Here is a 22,604-nt window from a genome sequence, read left to right as displayed (position 1 = left end):
CCTTTCTAAACTGATGTTGTACTTAAAAAGCATTTAATTCCATAAAGGTTGTATGCCTGCCATTATGGGCCATCTGGTTCATTAAGGAGAGGATTGAGAAATGTAAAGGCTTTAAATTCAGTTTCAGACCAGATTCCAAAGACAAGTTGAAAGAAGCGTTCAGAGATTCAATCCATTTCAACACTGTCCCTTCAGAGAATGGAATTCTCAAACACGCCGTAAACTGAATAGAACATGGACTCGGGTCAGAGACCTAAGCTTTGTGTGTGTGTGTGTGTGTGTCACTTTTTAGTAACTAAGGGATGAGTGTAAAGGTAACTTTGAGTTTAGATTAAAAGCCTTTTGCATGCTGTAAACCTGAAATAAAAGCAGAAAATGTGAAACAAAGTTGAAAGTGCACAAGATAGGTAAACCTTTGAGGTGCTTCAGAACAATATTGAGGAATTACTTGTATCTGAAACAATCGAAACAATATGCTCATGTTCATTTCAAAATGTGTTGTGTTCTCTCGCATTGGAAATCATTTGCAAATGTTGTTTTGCTTCAAGTTTATTGTTGCTGTGTACAGTGCGCTCCATAATGTTTGGGACAAAGACCCGTCATTTATTTATTTGCCTCTGTACTCCACAATTTGAGATTTGTAATAGAAAAAAATCATATGTGGTTTAAGTGCACATTGTCAGATTTTAATAAAGGCCAATTTTATACATTTTGGTTTCACCATGTAGACTTTACAGCAGTGTTTATTCATAGTCCCCCCATTTTAGTGTACCATTATGTTTGGGACACAGCAATGTAATGTAAATGAAAGTAGCCATGTTTAGTATTTTGTTGCATATCCTTTGCATGCTTGAAGTCTGTAATTCATGGACATCACCAGTTGCTGGGTGTCTTCTCTGGTGATGCTCTGCCAGGCCTGTACTGCAGCCATCTTTGGCTTATGCTTGTTTTGGAGGCTAGTCCTCTTCAGTTTTCTCTTCTGCATATAAAAGGCATGCTCAATTGGTTTCAGATCGGGTAATTGACGGCCACTCAAGAATTAACCATTTTGTAGCTTTGAAAATCGCCTTTGGTGTTTTAGCGTTATGTTTGGAATCCTTGTCTTGCTGTAGAATTAACTGCCGGCCAATGTGTTTTGAGGCATTTGTCTGAACTTGAGCAGATAGGAAGTGTTTATACACTTCAGAATTCATTATGCTCCTACCATCAGCAGTTGTATCATCAATGAAGTTAAGTGAGCCAGTACCTTCAGCAGCCATACATGCCCAGGCCATAACACCCCCACCACCGTGTTTCACAGATGAGGTGGTATGCTTTGGATCTTGGGCAGTTCCTTCTCTCCTCCATACTTTGCTCTTGTCATCACTCTGATATAAGTTAATCTTTGTCTCATCTGTCCATATGACCTTTTTCCAGAACTGTGGTTGCTCTTTTAAGTACTTCTTGGCAAACTGTAACCTAGCCATCCTATTTTTGTGGCTAACCAGTGGTTTGCATCTTGCAGTGTAGCCTCTATTTCTGTTCATGAAGTCTTCTGCGGACAGTGGTCATTGACAAATTCACACCTGACTCCTGAATAGTGTTTCCGATCTGTTGGACAGGTGTTTGGGGATCATATAGGGAGAATTCTTCTGTCATCGGCTGTGGAGGTCTTCCTTGGCCTGCCAGTCCCTTTGCGATTAGTAAGCTCACCAGTACTCTCTCTTCTTAATGATGTTCCAAACAGTTGATTTTGGTAAGCCTATGGTTTGGCTGATGTCTCTAACAGTTTTATTCTTGTTTCTCAGTCTCATAATGGCGTCTTTGACTTTCATTGGCACAACTTTGGGCCTCGTGTTGATAAACAGCAATAAAAGTTACCAAAGGTGAGGGAAAGACTGGAGGAAAGATTAGGTGCTGAGAGCTCTCTTATACCTGGTATAAACACAGCTGTAATTTCTCCATGGTGAAACCAAAATGTATTTTTTTTAAAAACCTTAATAAAATCTGACAATGTGCACTTTAACCACATGTGATTTTTTTTCTATTACAAATCACAAATTGTGGAGGTCAAAGGCAAATAAATAAATGACGGGTCTTTGTCCCAAACATTATGGAGGGCACTGAATGTATGGGGGGGTATGGAGTTGGGGTATAAGAAGCATACTCTCTTTGATTATTGATTTACAAAATCTAAATTTTTGGTTTACAAAATCAATTTTTGATTTGCTAAAGTAATTGCTGATGGGAAGGGTCAAATCTTTTTAATTTTTATACCTGTTTTCGCACTGAGAATTGCCAAATCCAGTCTGTGTCAGATCGCTGTTGTCTGAAGAAAAACGAACGAAAAGGGGAGCAACTTCCTTTTTCCGAGTAAAATCAGCAGCAGGTTTGGCATTAATGTGTTGTTTTGTTCATTGTTTGCTTCATTCTTTTTATTTTGTCTTGACATTTTGGAGAACTGGCTCACTGGAGTTACAGAGTCATAGAGTCAGCAAAACATGAGCTGAATGCATTGTCAAAGTGTATTGATCACTGATGCCCCATTAATACTGCTGATTTTGGCATTACTGTGACTTTGTAGCTCCTCCAACTGAGTACTTCTCCAGTGTTATCTCTCCTTGAGCCTAGGTATTCAAACGTTTATAGAGTTTATAAAATCCATGCTGAAGCAGAGTAATTTTCTGGTTAAGGGGGTCCTGACGATAAGACCCCAACTGCACCTCTTGAAGCATTTTGAATACGTTTCCTATTTTGTGTATTGTATTTCTCCAGTGAGCCTTGTGATGTGTATTAAGCTGCACATACTTTGTTCTGATTGTATCATTTCTCAATGTTTTACTGCTGTACAATATGTACACTCTGTACAGTATTCATGTACAAAGTGAAATAAAAATAAAACACGATTGCTCTATGTCTTTTCACTCCATCAGACCTTTCTCTGCCTTCTCTGGTCTGGCTCATGTGGTAATTTAGTCCTCAAAAGACGTTAGCTAACCCAGTTTACTAGTCTCCACAGTAAGTGGTGATCTCTATCTCTCCTGATGTTGACAGCAGATGGGCACTGGTATAATGGCTATTAAGGAAATGGCTGATTGGAAAATTAATGATATAATGCAACTTCTCAATAAAGGTAAAAGAGCAGTAGTGCAAAGGTACAACAAGAAGGCAATGAAACCCATTGGATTTAATACAAGTATATAGAATGGTCATTGGAAAAATGATGGAAATGTAGACTATTTTCATAATTAAAAGAAATAAATGGAGTAAAAGTAGCAAATTTGTGTGTGTTTTCAAAGGTCTAGATTTGCCAATTATATTTATATTGCACAATGTTATATTCTAAATGTGAAATTGAGAAAGTCATCTTAAACTAACAGTTTAACATCAGTTGCTGGGGATTGAAAATAATCTGAAGGAAAGGACAGATTAGGTGCTTCAAGCTGTTCAGCAAATAACTAGTTATTGCTTGAATGAAAGGAGAAATTTTTAGAAAACACAAAAAGGTAGACAAAAGTGCTGGAGAAACTCAGCGGGTGCAGCAGCATCTATGGAGTGAAGGAAATAGGCAACGTTTCAGTTGAAAGTTTGCTGGGAGGTGGAAGGTACAAGTTGGCTTTCTAGAGATGCTGCTTGATCAGGTGCAGGGTATCACATTTTCTACAGGTAGACATGATTGAGCTTTTTTTGGAAGGCTTCTTCACTGAACTACTTCTGCAGGTACTGGTAGCGCTGCAGCCCTCAATTCTACAATGGGTTATCCAAAGGATTTGTGTTTTGTACCCAGTTGTATCCGATCACACTGACACAAATTTTTACTTTGCAGCTAGATTCAAACAAGCACCCTACTTTGTACTTGAGTTTGCTACTTTCTAGCCTAGTGCTTGTTTATAACATGTTGATTTGTGCTTCATTGGGGATGAATGTCGCTTTCTGTTGCAGCTTTAAACGTGGTGTAGTGTAGCCCCGGCATTCCCCCACCCAAGTCGCACTAGCTCCTCGTTTTCACCCTACAAACAGCTAACAATGGCCTGTTTCCTTTATCATCATTACTTTTTTGCATATCTTTCATTCATTGTTCTTTATCTCTCCACATCATCGTCTATATCTCTCGTTTCCCTTATCCCTAACCATTCTGAAGAAGGGTCTCGACCCGAAACGTCACCCATTTCTTCTCCCTGGAGATGCTGCCTGTCCCGCTGAATTATTCCAGCTTTTTGTGTCTATCTTCCGTGTAGTGTCGAACTCTGCTCCTGAAATTCGTTCCATTGAGTTGATTAGAATTGTCTCAGAAGCAGAGTTAAATCCATATGTTCAGCGTCGACAATGTTTCTTACCCATCAGTCATTTGCAGCATTCAGTGGGTGAGTCGTGGGGAAGAGATTCATGCATTAATACTCCCTTAAAGGTTTAATAATGGCGACAAACTACTGACATGGATTCAGATTAAGAATCTGTACTTACCTATTATTGTCTAGGTTATCACGCATTAAAACATGCTATTTTTATTACCATAGATAATAAAGATTCTTGTACAGATCTAGGAGAGCATTAGCAGCTGGAAAGATGCACATGCATAGCTAAACCTAACTTCTGAACCAAATCTTTCCACTTTCATCTCCCCCCCCCCCCCCCCCCCCCCCCTCAATGCTCCTTGTGTGAATATCCAACAGTACCATGCACTGAGATGTACTGCTGTCTTAGCACATACAAGAATAATCTATCCCCATGGTGGCCAAGATAGCTAGCAAATAAATTGTTGAGCATACGAGTGAGAGGTGGAATCAAAACGTATCGATGAAATAGTTTGTTGCAAATTATTTATTGAATCATTAATCCAGGCGTTGCGGTAGCAGGAAGAACAGCATCATATGGATATTTACGCGCATGCTTAAAGCAAATGTGTCCATCTGATTCTGAATAGTGCTGGCTGCCTTTGAGTTATTTCAACATGAAGCTGGCTGGTTCTGCAGGAGTAGATTGCCACAACAAACAAATGTGTGACCCTCGTCCCCTAAACTTGCACATGGCTGCGCAGAACTCGGCTGTCATTAAATGTAGCTTGACCAGATGCTAATCTTGCTTTGGCTAAATCACCAATTGGTCTTGCTGAGCAGCGGACTACATTTGGTAGCAGAATTAAACACTAGGCATGCAGTTACACCTAAAGCCAACTAAATGACCTACCAGAATATTACAATTACAAATTTAACAAAAAATTTGGAAAATTGTCGTCTAATAATAAAAAAAAAAAAATAGGCAATGTGCTTGAGATTACAGTAATGTACCACAGATTTTGACTTCCACTGATTTTTTTTTATATGTGCCATAACATACTGTAAGTAAAAAAAATGTTTGCTTCTCCTAACTTCCCTTCATTCAGCGGTGGATTTCTTTTTTGCATAAAACCCAGAGAAAAGGGTCTTCACTTTAATGGAGTTGGGCAGGTTCATTATCCACCTCCCTTCGCCAAGACAACAACATTGACCTTGCTCCAACATGACCTGAAGGTTAGGCTGGGCTTCTGCATTCTCAGCTTTTAAAATATTGAGCAGATCGAGTCCAGTCTGAACTGCTGGCACTCCAGGAGCACATGCCAAGGTGATGTGGGATCTGCTGCTGTGTGGAAGTTTCACCTGGTCTCCACTACCAACTGCCTCTTCATCCTTAGGCCAGAGCAGCTGCTGATCTTCATCCAGCTCAACACGGGCTCCCAGTGTTCTGGGTGTGATGAACAATGCTGAAACCTTCAGGACAAAGCACTTTGAAAGGGAGTCATCAACAGTCTACAATTGGGGAAACAATGAGAGTTATTAATCGAGTTGTAAATTTGTTTCCTAATATACAGGTGCAATTGATATCTTTGGATTACTAAGAGTAAAGTCACATTTATTTCACAAAGTCTTCTGTGTGCAAAATGTCTCCTTTTCCAAGATGACAAGTGTTGATGCCATTCTTGGTCAAATGCTAGAGTGATAATCGGGAGCAGTCACCTTCATCTCACCTCTGGAATTTAGTTCTTGGCCCACGGCAGTGATCAGAGCTAGAGCTGGAGCTGATTCACAGTCACACAGCCCATGTCCACCATCTACACTAATCTCACCAGCCTGCGTTTGGGTTAAACCATTACAATTCAAGTAACTGTCCAAATGTCCTTTGAATGGTGTTATAGTACCTGCCTTAACTAACAACTCTTGAATATCGTCCCACATACCCACCACTCTCTGTGAGCAAGTTGTGCCTCGGGTTCCTATTAAATCTTTTCCCTCTCACCTTAAACCTATGTCCTCTGGTTCTTGCATTTACCCTATCTATTCCCCTCTTCGTCTTAAATACCTCTATGATACAGAGGTGCACCTCTTTCAAAGCTCGACCACACCAATCACACATACTTAGAACCACGGTGACACAAATCTCCAAATAAACTGCAGACAACCAGACTGAGAAACTGTACAACAGTAAGTAGAAGGAATACACCTCGAGCTAGGAGGGAATCCTTCTGAGACATTACATCGAACAGTACAGCACAAGAACAGGCCATTTGGCCCACGATGTTTGTGCCGAACATGATCTGTAACCCTATATGACACACCGGTCAACCTGAGGAGCACCTTCAGTAACAGACTGGTTCCACCAAGATGCAGCACAGAACCGCCACAGGGGATCCTTTTCCCCCCGTGGCTATCAAACTACAACTCCTCCCCCTTCTGTCATGGGGTCGACTGACTCCCCTTCTCTCTCCAATCTTTGCACATCCCCAATCCTGGAGTTTCCACTCTTCATTTTAATTTCATGAATCTTGTTGTGTTTTATGACTGTTGGCCGACCAATTACCCTCCTGGGATAAGTAAAGTTCTATCGTATCGTATTACCTGCACTTATCTAAAAGCCTCGTAAACACCATTAGTATATCTAGCTCCATCACCACCCCGAGCAATGTCCTCCAAGTCCCCACCGCTCTCGATGTAAAATCCTTCCTTGCACATCTCCATTAAACTCCTTATAGCTATGCTTTTTGCGACTATTTGATATTTTGAATAAATGAATGAATGAGTTTCTCCAGCTAGTACGGTAAGTTGAATACTGAACTCCATAGTTGGCAATACTCCAGAGAGATGCTGCCTGACCCGCTGAGTTACTCCAGCACTTTGTGTCTACCTTCACACTGAACAACGAAGCTGAGAGGTGGCAGTGCTTGTGCTAAACTCATTCACGCAAACAGCTTGTGCACACTGACCCTGTCCCACCGCCTCGCTCGAGTTCTGGTCAATTTACATCCCCGACAGTGAGCCGCAGTTACCCACCTTGGATCCAGCGTAAGATTCACTATTTGGGACTGCTCCGTAGTTGCAGAACTTTGTTGTACAATGTAGCACACTGGGCTTCTTCTGGAAATACTCCTCCAGTTTGAAGTTCTCTTTGGAATCTGATTTCACATCTGCAGTGAGCAAAACCACATTTACTGCACTGTCTGGCTTCTCTGCTTTAATCTATGGGGAGCAGCTAGCATGGACATAATGGGCAGAATGGCCTTGTGGCTGCAAGGTCATTGATTTCATCTTTTTTTTTAAATCACATCTGTGGTTAAAGGCTCACACACTGTAACCTCATTCTCCCCTCCCTACTCTAACCTTGCTCTCTGTTTCCCACACCAACCCCAACCCCACCTGTCCTCCCCCATACCAGCTCCTCCCCACACACACACCCTCCCCCACCCCACCTGCCCTCCCACACCACTCCTCCCCCACTCCGCACCCTATCCCCTCCCACATACTCCTCAAGCTCACAATGACTTTCTCCCGCAATTAATAATCTGCTGGAGGGACTTAGCCAGCCAAGCAGCGTCTATGGGTGGAAAGGAATGGTCGGCGGTCTGGTTCGAGTCCCTGCGTCAGGACTGAGAGTGGAGAGTGCAGGTTGCCAGTGTAAAGGGGAGAGGGGATGGGATGTGGTGAGTTCACAGCAAGAGGAGATGGACTTTGGGCGGATGGAACCACATGGGGGAGGGAGAGGGATGGAGGAGAGGGATGGAGGAATCGGGCAGATGATGGTAGACAGGCAGAGGAGGGAAACAGATGGGACGAGCTGGGAGGAGGGTGAAGGTAGAGACAAGCTGCCGGAAAGTGAGGTACATGATGGCTACCAGTGCTGGAGTCTCACTCAACCTTCTCTCTGCTGGTTGGTTGACCACCATAGTTGGCAACGCCGTGACGAACTTGCCAACTGAGAAAGGAAGCTGCCATGACCTCACTATCCTGACTCGGTCTCCAAGAAGACACGGCTCACTGGGTCAATGATGCTTCAGGAAATGTACAGAATATGTGCAGGAGGAGAACTCAAAACTTAATCAGCCAGGACTTTAACTATGAGACAAAGTCCCTTCCGTCCTCAAACCCCACCTTCCACCCCCCCCCCCCCCCCCCCCCCCCCCCCCCATGGCCTCTAAATTCACTGCAGAAAAAGCCACGTACATTTAAAAAACTCTTCCCCAAATTTCTCATTCTTGCTGAGCTCATCCAGGAAATCCATTGCATATTTGCGCATCTTCTCCCCATCCTGCCTCCACAAGAACCAGCCAAAGTAGTATGGGAGAACCTTCTTCTGTAACTCTGGCTCCATCAGCTTCAGCTGCTGCACAGTGTAATTCCAGTGGCTACATTTCACCAAACTAGCGAGGTCGCTGTTCGCGGGTCTGACGTCAAAAATGAAGACAATGTAGTCCTTTTCTTTGGCCAGATCGAAGAGGTAGTCCAGGCGTTCCCTATTGTGATGGGTGTCATCGACCACGACGATCGTTTTGTCTCCCAAACACTCCTTGATTTGCTGGTCCAACTTATCGTACCGACTGCTATCGGTCTCGGACTCCTTCGGCAAGGGAGTGATCTCCCAGTGATCGGCAGAAGCCACGACAGAGATGGACGGATACTTCTCCGCAATCTGTCTGGCCACGGTACTCTTGCCGCTGCCCGGCAGGCCCCGTAGAATAACGAAGGCGTAAGTTTCCTTCATCACTTCTATGGTACTTTTGTCTTCAAGGAAAGGGAAACTGCAGCTCACTGGACTCTTGGACTTGGATGGTTTCGCCCCCATTTTGAACAAGTTTCCAATCTGAAACACAAAGAATTGGAAATAGTGAGGAATGGAATCAGGGAGAAGGGTCGCGACCCGACACGTCACCCATTCCTTCCCTCAAGGGATGCTGCCTGAGTTACTCCAGCATTTTGTGTCTCCCTTTAGTGCCAAGTGCAATCTCTTCCTAATATGCCACCAGATGCAGAGATGTTAAAACCCCTGTCACACTGTGCGAGCTGACCCACGAGGTACCCTGAGTTTAAAGCAAATTTAACTCGTGGTAATCACATACAATTAGCGCAGTGGAACGTCGGATTTCGTGGACGCAACTTAGCAGCTCGTGGCGCTAACGGCAGGTACCCTTGAAACTTGATAACTCTTGAAAAAACTCAAACATGTTTAAAGTTTTCTACGAGTAAAATGTACTCTTGAAGTTTAAAATTGAAACATTTAAACACGTTGTAAGAACGTAGTCGCCCGTGTGTTTACCGTAGTGACTCGTGAATCTACAACTATCATGATTTCATTTGGACTCTTCTATTATTCCAAACGTTTGTCACTCTTTGGGTAAAGCAACTATTTTTCTGGGTTTATGTTCTAAATATACTTTCCATTTGTTTCCACTTACAGCCCCCAGGTTAATAAATTATCTGACAATATTTAAGATTGTTTAAGTAATCTGCCTGTTGTAACTAAACACTGAAATTAGGTCGACCCGCAAGGGTAATGTGTGGCATGGTGTGAATTTCCTCAAATAATAAATCAATGGTAGGATGGAATAAATAAGTGCCTGGTGTAATCCCTGTCAGGGCACAGGTTGCTTTACATCACTCAAACACAAGACAGTCGTCCACTAACCTATGTCGACATTATTATAAACTCTCGACTAGTTTCTCGTCTGTTTTTACTACCATATTAAAAAGGTGACAGTGAACATTTGTGTCAAATCCATTTTATGTTGATGTTTGAATTAAATATACAGACTTATATACTACTGAAGTGTATGTAGCAAACATTATTAACTATTTGCAGTCCCCTTAAGGCACGTTTTCTTTAAAAATGAACTGTGGAGTGATTTTCTTTTGGATTGTGGGTGAGATGAATTGGAAATTAAGCGGTAAACCTGATATGGGTCTTTAAACCGTGTATATAGAAGAACTATAGAACTATAGAAAGACGTACAGGTTTGTGGGTTCATTGACTTCTGTAAATTGCCACTAGTGTGTGGGATGCGAAAGTGGGATAAACGAGAAATTGGGTACGGGTGATCGATGGTAGGCATGGACTCGGTGGGCCAAAGGTCCTGCTCCCATGCTGTAAATTCTAAACAATTACATCATGTGGGAGCAAATCCCTGCGGTAGAGAGCGATCAAGTCGAGTGTTTCAGTCAAAGGGAGGCCTCGCAAATAGAGGAAGAATGTAGGGGGAAAAAACACTGAGAGGCGAGGGGGTGGCCAATGTCCCTGTGAATCCGATACATCGCCAACTTTGTGTCCGGCCTGTAGACCAGGGATTCTGTCACAATCTCCGTGTCTCAATCTCAAGAATGCCACCCGCTCTGAGAGATTTACATGGTTTGGTTATGGGGGGGTCATAGAGTGTTACAGCACGGAAAAAGCCCCCTCGGTCCAACTTGTTCATTCCAAGCTAGGTCATTCCTGGAGGGCTGGGTTGCAAGAAGAAGGTGGATAGGTTTGAGTTGTTTTTTCTTTGCAGTGCAGGAAGCTGAGGGATGACCTTGTCTCACATTTGGCCTCTAACCCTCTAAACCTCTCATACCCAACAGGTTTCTGCAGCGTCTACAGTACAGCAAGGCTTGTGTGCCATTCAGTATTTCCGCCACCATCTCCCACTACCCTGGTGCTGTTGTCTTGAAACACAAAAGTGCTGAACTAACATCTGTGGAGAACATGTTTCGGATCGCCACCCTGCATTTGGCTGCTGGGTTAAACACTTCAAACACTGTTGCTTATTAAAACAGATCTTCATTCAACCTTCATGAGCGGTTGGCTCAAGAGTAACTCGGGAGAGGAACTTAGTAACTCGGGAGACGAACTTGGGACATCGCAGAAATGACAAGTAAACGGCAAACTGCGTCAAACCCGTGGGAACTCGGTTAAACTCTTGATCATACACTTGGAATCTCGTACACAACCACGAGTCTTTCGCTCGGGGCACCTCGTGGGTCAGCTCGCACAGTGAGACAGGGCTTTTAGCCAGTCTCCCGCTGGCATGTTATTGAAGCACAACGAGGTGTCACATTTCAGGAGGTCAAACCAAGGCAGCACCTTCACAGTGAATGGCAGAGCTCAGAGGAATGTGGTAGAGCTGAGAGATCGTGAAGTGCTCGTACATAGTTCCTAGATGCACTTGTCCAGGGTAGATAAGGTGATCAAGAAGGCTTTCGGTACTTTAGTCTTCATCAGTGACAATATTGAATATAGAAGTCGGGATGTTGTATTCAGTTGTACAAGACGTTGGACATTTGGACTATTGTGTTCAGTTTTGGTCACCCTGCCATAGGCAAAATGTTAAGCTGGAAATAGTGCAGAGAAGATTTACGAGTGGTGAAGGAAACACGGTGGGCGATGTCATTCAAAAGGCTACTTTGTCCTGCTGGAATAACTCAGCAGGTCAGGCAGCATTTCTGGAGAAAAGGAATAGGTGACATTTCGACCTAAAACGTCACCTATTCCTTTTCTCCAGAGATGCTGTCTGACCCGCTGAGTTACTCCAGCATTCTGTGTCTACCTTTGGTGTAAGCATCTGTAGTTCCTCCCTACACGCTTCTCCTACAGATCTTGGACACAATTAGAAAGCTCCAGTTACTTCAAACTATGTGTTCACCAAATACACATTTATAATCATGACAGTCAAAGACTCATACAGCATGGCAACGGGCCACTCAGCCCAACACGTCCATGCTATCAAGATGCCCGTCTCATTAGCTTGCATTAGGCCCATATCCCACAAAACCTTTCCAGTCCTTGATCTGAACACAATTCTTGGCAATTTAACACCTTTGGCTAATTCAATATTCACTGTTTACAAAAGACTCTCAGCTGGGGAACCAGAACAGAAAATACTACAAATGAAATCAGTCATTCAGTAACAGAGCACAGAAATAGGCCCGTTGGTCCAACTCATCCAAGCGTAGAACTGAACAACTGTCGTAACCAAACAGAAGGTTGAATTAGTCCAGATGAACTTGCCAGCTCCCTGTATACCAGTCAGCACCCCTCCCCCCCCACTCCTGCTCGAACCCCCCCCCCCCCCCCCCCCCCCCCTCCTCCGACCCCCCCCCCCCTCCTGCTCGATCCCCCCAGCCCAGTGAACTTATTTAGAAACATAGAACCATAGAAAATAGGTGCAGGAGGAGGCCATTCGGCCCTTCGAGCCTCCACCGCCATTCATTGTGATCATGGCTGATCGTCCCCTATCAATAACCCGTGCCTGCCTTCTCCCCATCTCCCTTGACACCACTAGCCCCTAGAGCTCTATCTAACTCTCTCTTAAATCCATCCAGTGACTTGGCCTCCACTGCCCTCTGTGGAGGCCATTTCTTTCAATTTATTTTTGAGTTCACTGATTGTCCCCGCTTCCACGCCCTTATAGGGTTACAGTTCAACGTCACTGCCACTTGCTGCAAATGGAGGCAGCGGTGGAGGATACCAATGTCTACTCGTGACCAGGCCGACCCTGCGATGTCGCCAGGACAACAAGCCTGCAGGGTCAGGTTAAGAAACTCTGCACTTACAACACCTGGGACCTGAAACTGGTGCCATATCTGGCGACTCGAAAACTGGCTTAATAATGTACTATTTAGTTTAGTTTTAGTTTATAGATACAGGGCAGAAACAGGCCCTTCGGCCCATCGAGTCCGTGCCGAACAGTGATCCCTGTACACTAGCACTATCCTACACACTCGGGACAATTTATCATTTTTACCGAAGCCAATAGACAAGACAATAGGTGCAGGAGTAGGCCATTCAGCCCTTCGAGCCAGCACCGCCATTCAATGTGATCATGGCTGATCATCCACAATCAGTACCCATTCCTGCCTTCTCCCCATATCCCCTGACTCCGCTATCTTTAAGAGCCCTATCTAGCCCTATGAACCTACAAACCTGTACGTTTTTGGAGTGTGGGAGGAAACCGGAGCATCCAGATAAAACCTGTGGGCTGAAGGGCCTCATTCTGCGCTATATCTCTAAACTAAACTATCTCTTTTTTTTTTTTTTTCAATTCAATTCAATTCAATTTATTGTCATTTGGACCCCTTGAGGTCCAAACGAAATGCCGTTTCTGCAGCCATACATTACAAACAAATAGACCCAAGACACAACATATTTTACATAAACATCCATCACATTGCTGTGATGGAAGGCCAAAAAAACTTTTCTCTCCACTGCACTCCCCCCCCCGATGTCAGAGTCAAAGTCAAAGCCCCCGGCGGGCGATGGCGAATTGTCCCGCGGCCATTTAAGCCACGCCGGGTGATGCAAGGTCGCACACCGGGTCTTGGTGTTAGAGCCCCCGGCGCGCGCTCGCAGTCCCGCCGCCATTCCAAGCCGCGCGGGGCGGTGCTGTAAGGCCCCGCTCCAGGAGCTCTTCAACCCCGCAACTCGGGCGGGAGAAGTCGCCGTTGCGGGAGCCCTGAAAAGCGGTCTCCCTCCAGGGACCCGCGGGCTCCCGGTGCCGTCCGCCAAACCCGCAGTTGCAGCCACCGAACCTCCGGGGGTCGGGCCGCAGCAGCGTCCACCACAGCTCCACCCGCTCTGGACTCGGCCAGCTCCGCGACGGTGAGGTGAGTAGTCAGCACCAGAGCCCCCGGTTTTCCTGTTGGAGGCCGCTCCTCGTTGCAGCCCCAACGACAACGGAGACCCGACAAAGAAAAGGTCGGGTCTCCCGTGCAGGGAGAGATTTAAAAGTTACCCCCAAACCCCCCCACACCACCCCCACCCCCCCACACACATACCCCAACAAAAATAACAAAAACTACATAAAAACATAGACATAAAATAATAAAAACGCGGACGGACTGCAGAGGCCGCTGCTGACGAGAGTCGCGCCGCCTACCGCCTACCGTCTTCCTGCCTGATACTTCAGCGATGGGATACTGATTAATTTACTCTCTCGCCCTTGCAGTCCTGTCAACGACGAATGCTGGGAACACCTCTGAAAAACCACGACAGATGCACCAAACTCCGAAAAATTAGAAAGAGAAGCAAAGGTGTTCCCTGTAGACAGTAAATTAACAAAGGGAGACTTATCCACAAAAAATACAAGACCGGGGCATTTCAGCCATCGAACACCCTTCACAACAAAACAAACTGCTACATTTACCTTTTGGGCAGCAGATTGTAGAGCTACACAGGCTTCCGGCTTTCACACACACACACACTTCAATGCTTGAAACTAAAAGGAAGCTAGACAAACAGATACATCTGCACTCCCAATTACAGCAATCAATCTCGCTACAATCAGCCTTGAAAAACGGTGTGCTCTGCCAAGTTTCACAACTTCAAAACATGCCAGCTGGTTAAATATTAGTGACGATTCACCACCATTGTATGTAAAACTCGAGACCTCGTGTCCTGCTTCATACATAAAGACCGTAAAAAAACATATTATTTCATCGGTTTGCAAAGACTCCCTCGGCCCCTATGCCTTTTCATCTCGATGTTTTCCACAGAACTGGACAGATTAGTTGGCGACATCTTACCATGCAGGATTCTGGGTTAGAAATGGGCCGTTGCCATGGAAATTTCACGTGGGATTGCCCAAGGCAGACTACTGCGATGGGAAGCAGCCAATAATGTGAACAGTAACTCATCAATTAACTATAACAGCCCACACAATAATATTGAAAGAAATATCCATCTACAAAGTCGGGCATAATGATGAAAGAATGGGTCGACTGGGCTTGTATTCACTGGAATTCAGAAGGATGAGAGGGCATCTTATAGAAACATATAAAATTCTTAAAGGATTGGACAGGCTAGATGCAGGAAAAATGTTCCCCATGTTGGGGGAGTCCAGAACCAGTGGTCACAGTTTAAGAATAAAGGGTAGGCCATTTAGGACTGAGATGAGGAAAAACTTTTGCAGTTGTGAATCTGTGGAATTTTCTGCCACAGAAGGCAGTGGAGGCCAATTCAAGAGAGAGTTAGATTTAGCTCTTCGGGCTAAAGGAATCAAGGGATATGGGGGTAAAAGCAGGAACGGGGTACTGATTTTGGATGATCGATCATGATCATATTGAATAGCGGTGCTGGCTTGAAGGGCCGAATGGCCTCCTCCTGCACCTATTTTCTATGTTTCTGCAATGTCTATAAAGTCAGGTTTACACATAAATTGAAATGCAACCAAAATTTCCAAGTTAAAACAATATTAGGTTTCTGCCTTAACAGCTGAGGATAGGGAGCCACATTAAAAGCCTGTTTGATTACGTCATTTTTATTTTATCTTAAAGCTTCAGGAGTTGGTACAACGAGTGCTTTTGCAGTCTGGCTGATAAAATGCTTGTTATTGTAGTTCTGTGCAGCAACAACAGTACTTTGCAATGTCAACAGGTGTAGACACAAGGAACTGCTGATGCTGGTTCACCAAGGAAAAATACAGAGTGACTCACAGCAGGGTCAGGCAGCATCCGTGGAGAACATGGACAGGTGACCTTTCGGGTCGGGACCCTACTTCATATTGATTGTGGTGGCGAAAGGAAAGAATGCTGGAAGAGGCTTTGTCTTTCTTCACGTCTAACAGCTTTCTTTCCTCCCACCTCCGCAATCAGTCTGCAGAAGGGTCCCCACTGACTGAGACATGCTGAATATAGACACAAAATGCTGGAGTAACCCAGCGGGTCAGGCAATATCTCTGGAGAGAATGAATGGGTGACATTTCGGTATGAAGAAGGGTCTCGACCCGAAACGTCACCGATTCCTTCTCTCCAGAGATGCTGCCTGAAGTCTGAAGTCAGATCAGTCTGAAGAAGGGTTTTGGCCAGAAACGTTGCCTATTTCCTTCGCTCCATAGATGCTGCTGCACCCGCTGAGTTTCTCCAGCATTTTTACCTTCGATTTTCCAGCATCTGCAGTCCTTCTTAAACAACATGCTGCCTGTCCCGCTGAGTTTCTCGAGCATTTTGTGTCTATCTTTGGTGTAAACCAGCATCTGCAGTACCTTCCTATACACGAGACATGCTGAAGAAATGGGATTGAGGGGGCAAAGTGTAGACACTCTCTCCAGAGAGCTAAGACAGAAGGGTTCTGTTAATTGGTTTACAATCCAAGCCACCACTGCACCAACAGGAGGGAAATATGAAAAGTACCAGGCGTCTAAGAACAGCCCTGGTTACTGGGAAGCAGCAGCTGATAGGTCTGGGCAATAAGATATCTCGGGAGCAGGGTCTTTGCACCATCACAAACAATAGATGACGGGATTGATCGATTGATTGATAGACTTTATTATCGAGCGTCTCAAACCCCTGTAGGAGCACATGGAGGATCTGGACTGTCTACCTTGCCACCCAAGCACACCAAACATGGTCGTGGTCATGTTTGATCTTCGTCACATCAGATCAATCTTCACCTGCGATGTATCGCCATTGTAAAAGTACAGAATGCAATATATTTGAGGTCTGGGGATTGTGGGATCAGGGATTCTGCTTGTGTGTGGCAATACTTTACAAAACTGTATTCAAAAACAAATACCACTGAGCTTATGTACATGTGATAATAAAGAACCAGTGAGGTGTGCTGGACTCTTCCCGCCAATCTCCTCCGCAGATTTGTTTGGCCTCTAACCATGGCTGACCCGTAGAACAAAATAAGACGGACTCCCTTCAGATTTGGCTTACTCCTGAATCACCAAAGTTGGCCGTTAACAGCAACTGAAAAAAAAAAATCACTTCTGCCCTGTCTATTCTTGATTGGACGCAGTAGATTGATGCAACATTTCTCGCATCATAAATTGGACGCAACGCTCCATTTACGGCCGGACCACCATGTTTTCATCCCAGCTCTGCATTTAGTGTCTACGATGATGGATCCCTCATCCACTAATATCTCAAAATGATCAAGGCCCCCGTGTAGATGAAGGGTCCCGACCACCCCAAACCGTCGACTATACATGTTCTCCAGAGATGCTGCCTGACCTGCTGAGTAACTCCAGCACTTTGTGTCCTTTTATGCTTTAACCAGCATCTGCAGTTCTTTGTTTCTACTTAGATAATGCTCCTGTGAATCGCTATTTGCTATGTGATATAGGTGCGTTATTTAAATGTAACTTCATCTGTCACATAGCAAATTACAGTTCACAGGAGCATTCTCATCAGAATATGACATCATGTCATAAAAAAAGATACTGGAGCACTAATCTCTGTCAACAAGTTTAGGAACAGGTGGCAGGAACAGGTGGGGCCAGCTTAGCCTCTCCAGGCTATGTACCTTACGGTGAGATCATGTCTGATCTGAGAGCGAATTCCTTGCTCCCAACTTATCCCCCTATACCTCATTATTTTTAGCTAAAAAAAGTTAGCAATCTAACCACCAAGCTGGCATCAACTGCCATTTATTAAGTTTAGTTCCAAACTTCAAGAGACAATGGTGTTGAAAAGTCATATAATCTTGCAGCAGAACAATGAAATCCCTAAATACTCCATCTTTAGACGCACATTAACACAACAACACAACTAATTATCGCTTACACGTGGTAACCAGACCATAATGATGTAAGCTGAAGTAAGTAGTGCACATTAACACAATACAACAAATAAACGTTCAATGCTGGAGAAACTCAGTGGGTGAGGCAGCATCTATGAAGCGAAGGAAATAGGCAACGTTTAGGACCAAAACCCTTCTTCAGACAGGGTAAGCTGGGTCTGAAGAAGGGTTTCGGACCGAAACGTTGCCTATTTCTTTCGCTCCATAGATGCTGCCACACCCGCTGAGTTTCTCCAGCACTTTTGTCTACCTAAGCTGGGTACATATTGTAACCTTGCAAGCTGGGTACATATTGTAACCAATACAAAGTCTGTTGTAGTTTGGTGTTGATGTAGGGTTGTGGTTAGGACAGTGCAGGGTGGTTCAGACCCTGAAGGTTGAAGCTAACCTCTCTCTTACCATCCCTTGAAAACCTCAGATTCAGATCAGCCCTTACTTAACCTTCTCACCCCCAAGCAAAACAATCCAAATTCAAGTTTGTAGAAAGGAACTGCAGCTGCTGGTTTACACCGAAGATAGACACAACATGCTGGAGTAACTCAGCGGGACAGGCAGCGTTTCTGGATAGAAGCTGCCCATCCCGCTGAGTCACTCCAGCATTTTGTGTCCAAATTCAAGTCTATTCTGTTTAATCCTGTGTGTGCAGTTGTCGTTTTTTTTCACACTGCCCTCACTCCAAGGTCAGGACTTTAGGTGCACAATTCTCAATTAACCAGGGCATTGAACAGCTGAAGGCATTCAGCAGCATCTCAAGACAGGAAACGTGAGGCACCCACAACATTGTATAGTAATCTGGCGGTTGAAGGCACAGATGCCGGTTAAAATAAAAGATTGCAGATGCCAGGAAACTGAAATAAAGTCAGCAAGTGCTGTAAACATCCAGCATCTGTGAAAGGAGGAACGTTGAGTTTTCAACAGATGCTCAAGAGTGTCTCATTGTCACATGTACCGACAACAGAACAAAGGCATCTTTACTTACAGAAGATTGACACACCTGTAAACACAATACACATGGATAATATTTAATAAACAATAATTCAATAAATGAATAACCACAATATCAGTGCAAAAATAAAACCAAAGGCCTTAGTGCAACCATAGACAGTACATAATAGAGGTTAGTATTGTGTAGTGTTCAAGAGCCTGATAACTGTTGGGAAGAAGCTATTCTTGAAGCTGGTGGTTATGATTTTCAGACTCCTATACCTCAATCACATGCTAGAGAAAAATCCATTATTATTGTCTTGTTACCACATATAAGTGATACTCCGAATGGTCTGAAGAAGGGACTCGACCCGAAACGTCATCCCTTCCTTTTCTCCAGAGATACTGCGATCCGCTAAGTTACTCCAGCATTTTGTGTCTACCTTCAACGTATCTGCAGTTCCTTCCTACACGTTCAGATGCTGCTTGCTATATTGAGTGTTTCCATCCATTTTCTGAGAATGAGAACTCCAGACCTGTAATGCCAACCTAGTTTCTCTCACCACGGATACTGCCTGACCTGGTGCGTATCTGCAGCGCGTTCCGGTTTTACAATGGAAGTGAAACCAAGAAGCGCAGGTGTGGTACAGACACAGCTGTCTGGCCTCACAACTCCCCAGGGTCATAAACCGAGACGCTGCCTGTCCCGCTGAGGTATTTCCCCCTGTCCCACTTAGGAAACCTAAACGGAAACCCCTGGAGACTTTGCGCCCCACCCAAGGTTTCCGTGCGGTTCCCGGAGGTTGCAGGTGGTTGTCGGAGGTTGCAGGTAGTGGAAGCAGGTAGGGAGACTGACAAAAACCTCCGGGAACCGCAAGGAAACCTTGGGTGGGGCGCAAAGTCTCCAGAGGTTTCCGTTCAGGTTTCATAAGTGGTACAGGGGCATTACTAAAGAATTTAATGTCTATCTTCGGTGTAAACCAGCATCTGCAGTTCCTTTCTACAAACTGGGATTTGGATTGTTTTGTTCGGGGTTTAGAAGGTTAAGGGCTGATCTTTCATCCCTAGCAGTTGCTAAGGACGAGAATATAATCAGCGTTCTGGGACCAGAAACAGAAGGTTGGAAGAACTCATCGGGTCAGGCAGCATCTGTGCAGGCAAGCGGTGTAAGTCAAGGTTGCGGGCCAAAGCTGGACGTGGAGGTTGGAGAGCTTTGATCTGCTCGATCTAATACTTGGAGAGGTGCGAGGAACTGCAGTTGCTGGAAACTAGCACAGAAAACTAGGGACTGGAGTAACTCAGCCAGTTAGGAAGCATCACTGGAGGACATGGATGGGTGACGTTTTGGGTTGTAATAGTGGGATGGGGGGGGGGGGGGGGGGGTGTGAAGGGGAGAGGGCAAAGCCTGGCAGGTGACTTTCAGTGGGAAGAATAGCCCCCACCCAAAACGTCACCTATTCTTTTTTCTCCAGAGAAGCTGCCTGACTCGCTGAGTTATTCCAGCACTTTGTGTCCATCTCTGGCAACTAATAGCTGGGTTGGGGGGGGGGGGGGTCAAATGGGTGGACAAAGGCTAGAGATCAAAAGGCACAAAAGGCATAGAGAGCACAAAATGAGACAGAGAAAGGAGATACAGGGAAAAGGGCGTAGGATCAGGAGAGAAGAGAAGGGGAAACTAAAGCCGGATGGAGGGTGGGATTGTGGTGGGAGAAATGGTTGCAGACAGCTGGGGTTTAGGGCACTGGAGGGAGAGGGAGAGAGAGGGGGGGAGAGAGAGGGGGGGAGAGAGAGAGGGAGAGGGAGAGAGGGGGGAAGAGAGAGAGAGAGGGAGAGAGGGGGGGAGAGAGAGATGGGAAAGGGAGGGGGAGAGGGAGGGGGAGAGAGGGAGAGAGGGGGAGAGGGGGAGAGAGGGGGAGAGGGGGAGAGAGGGGGAGAGGGAGAGAGGGAGGGGCACAAGGGGCGTAGTGCCAGAAACTGGAGAATTATATCATTGGGTTGTAAACAATATTTTACAGAAAGAGAGAGGGGAGAGGCTCCCGCGGAAGGGCGTTCACTGCCTCCCACCAGCCGGGCCAGGCACTTGTTGTTACTGCAAACATGGACACGTTAAAATGCGCGTTGTGTTCCATGGGCAGAGAATGGCCCGGCAGCCTGGGGTTTGCTGGAGAAAAACACACGGGGTTGGTAGATGGAGGATCACATAATGGACAAAGCTGCATGCAGGCGTAAACAATACCAGGGAGCGAGTTAGTGACCAACGGCGCGGGACAGACAGACAGACAGACAGGGTGGGTGGGGTGGGTGGGGAGGGTTGGGGTGACTAGGAGGGTGAGGGTGGGGAGAGGTTAGTTGCTGCCCCGCCCCGCCCGGGACTGGACTGGACCCGCACTGAGACTCAACTCACTCACCGAGCGCCCGATCCGCCGCCACATCGGACTCACACTCACACACACAGCAAAGCGAAACCAGCCTGCGCGCCCCCGACACCAGCACAAAGCGCGCCCCCGACACCAGCACAAAGCGCGCCCCCCGACACCAGCACAAAGCGCGCCCCCGACACCAGCACAAGTCAAGTTAACTTTATTTGTCACATACACATACAAGATGTACAGTGGGATGAGAGTGGCAATGCCTGTGGGATTGTGTAAAACAGCAGAACAGAACGGTACAGAACCAGTGTTTACATTTTATTTTTAAGAGACACAACAGTAAATTAGTAAATGAGTCCCTGGTGAGACCAGAGTTTGCAGTCCTGATGGCCTGAGGGAAGAAACTCCGTCTCATCCTCTGTTTTCGCAGCGTGACAGTCGGTTGCTGGGATGGTGGGGACTCGGGGTCCTTCGTAATCTTGCTGGCTCTGGATCTGCACCTCCTGGTGTATAGGGGATTGCACGTAAGGTCATTGGGTCAAAGGGCGTGGAGCAGGGCAAGGAGCAGCGCAACCCATGTGGAGGACATGGCAGCTTCCAGCACACACTGTTAACACACGGAACGCGTACTTTCTTACCTGTTAAAAACCCGCTGAAATTGTCATATTTAGCACTATGAATATTTGTGGGTGCTGTCATTGAACCCGAGCACTGATGGAGCGCATCCCTCGGGGCAGCCCCCACTTCCCCCCCCCCCCCCGGGGTCAGCGCTGTCCAGCCAGGGCCGCCCTCCGCCCCGTCTCCCTCTGTGGGCCACACTGTCACGGGGCTGTGGGTCGGCAGCACCCACACACACGGGGCCAGGGGGAACGGGGCTCCAGGCAACGTCAGCTGCAGCAGAGTTGGGGACGGTCTGCTCCCTCTGCCCACCCACATCAGCATGTTGACCTCTTCCGCCCCCCCCCCGACCCCCTCCTCCTCCACCTCCCAGCCCCAGCCGTGGGGATAGACGGCCTGGGGTCCGCGGGTGTGCAACCAGTCCGGATGCTGGGCCAGAAGAAGGGCCCGCTGTGCTGGCAGCCATAGTAAATGCTTACCTGTTGTTCCCCGCGTGTACTCCAGTTGGCGTTGCGTGGCAACAGTACGGGTCACGGGTCGTGACCTCGACTGCATGCAACCTCCCTATAGGTCCTGCAAGGGGGTGAGTGTAATTCCCATGGTGCGTTCGGCCAAACGCACTACTCTCTGCAGAGCCTTCCTGTCCTGGGCAGAGCTGTTCCCAAACCAGATCGAGATGTTTCCGGACAAGATGCTTTCTACAGCACCAGAGTAGAAGGATTGAAGGATTCTCAGAGAGACTCTGAATTTCCTCAGCTGCCTGAGGTGGTAAAGGCGCTGTCTTGCCTTTCTCACCAGTGATGTAGACCTCCAGGTATTTAAAGTTGCTCACCCTATCCACAGTAGTCCCATTGATCCCCAGTGGCGTGTACGTCCTCAGTTGTTGTGCCCTTCTAAAGACCACAATCAGCTCCTTAG

The 22,604-nt window shown here is 46.1% G+C and overlaps 1 protein-coding gene across 4 annotated transcripts; it reads right to left on the bottom strand.

The window, feature by feature from the left end:
• Positions 1-4,782: 4,782 nt before the first annotated feature.
• Positions 4,783-21,212, bottom strand: LOC116981890 (2',3'-cyclic nucleotide 3' phosphodiesterase). 4 transcript variants are annotated; one of them, XM_033035071.1, is made up of 4 exons: positions 21,108-21,212; positions 8,451-9,087; positions 7,284-7,417; positions 4,783-5,765 (listed from the first exon to the last, which is right to left on the bottom strand). In XM_033035071.1, exons 1-4 carry the CDS (start codon positions 21,129-21,131, stop codon positions 5,355-5,357), a joined length of 1,206 nt encoding a protein of 401 aa, XP_032890962.1. In that variant the 5' UTR covers positions 21,132-21,212; the 3' UTR covers positions 4,783-5,354. The 4 variants fall into 4 exon arrangements, with proteins under 4 accessions (XP_032890962.1, XP_032890965.1, XP_032890963.1 ...); XM_033035074.1 differs by having other exon boundaries at positions 21,100-21,121; XM_033035072.1 differs by lacking the exon at positions 21,108-21,212 and adding an exon at positions 14,778-14,845.
• Positions 21,213-22,604: the final 1,392 nt, after the last annotated feature.

The sequence above is a fragment of the Amblyraja radiata genome, chromosome 16 (genome assembly GCF_010909765.2).
Source record: "Amblyraja radiata isolate CabotCenter1 chromosome 16, sAmbRad1.1.pri, whole genome shotgun sequence".
NCBI lineage: Eukaryota > Metazoa > Chordata > Chondrichthyes > Rajiformes > Rajidae > Amblyraja > Amblyraja radiata.
The sequence above is the reverse complement of the archived record's forward strand: the minus strand, read 5'-3'. Positions and strand labels throughout refer to the sequence as shown.

Excerpts from the sequence above, each read along its gene's own strand:
- LOC116981890 (XM_033035071.1), bottom strand. The coding sequence starts at position 21,131 with ATGTGGCGGCGGATCGGGCGCTCG. Across the intron at positions 7,418-8,450 it reads TGGGGAAGAGTTTTTTAAAT|ATGTGAAATCAGATTCCAAA; the intron begins GTACGTGGCTTT and ends TGCTCACTGCAG. Across the intron at positions 5,766-7,283 it reads AATCTTACGCTGGATCCAAG|ACTGTTGATGACTCCCTTTC; the intron begins GTGGGTAACTGC and ends CCCCAATTGTAG.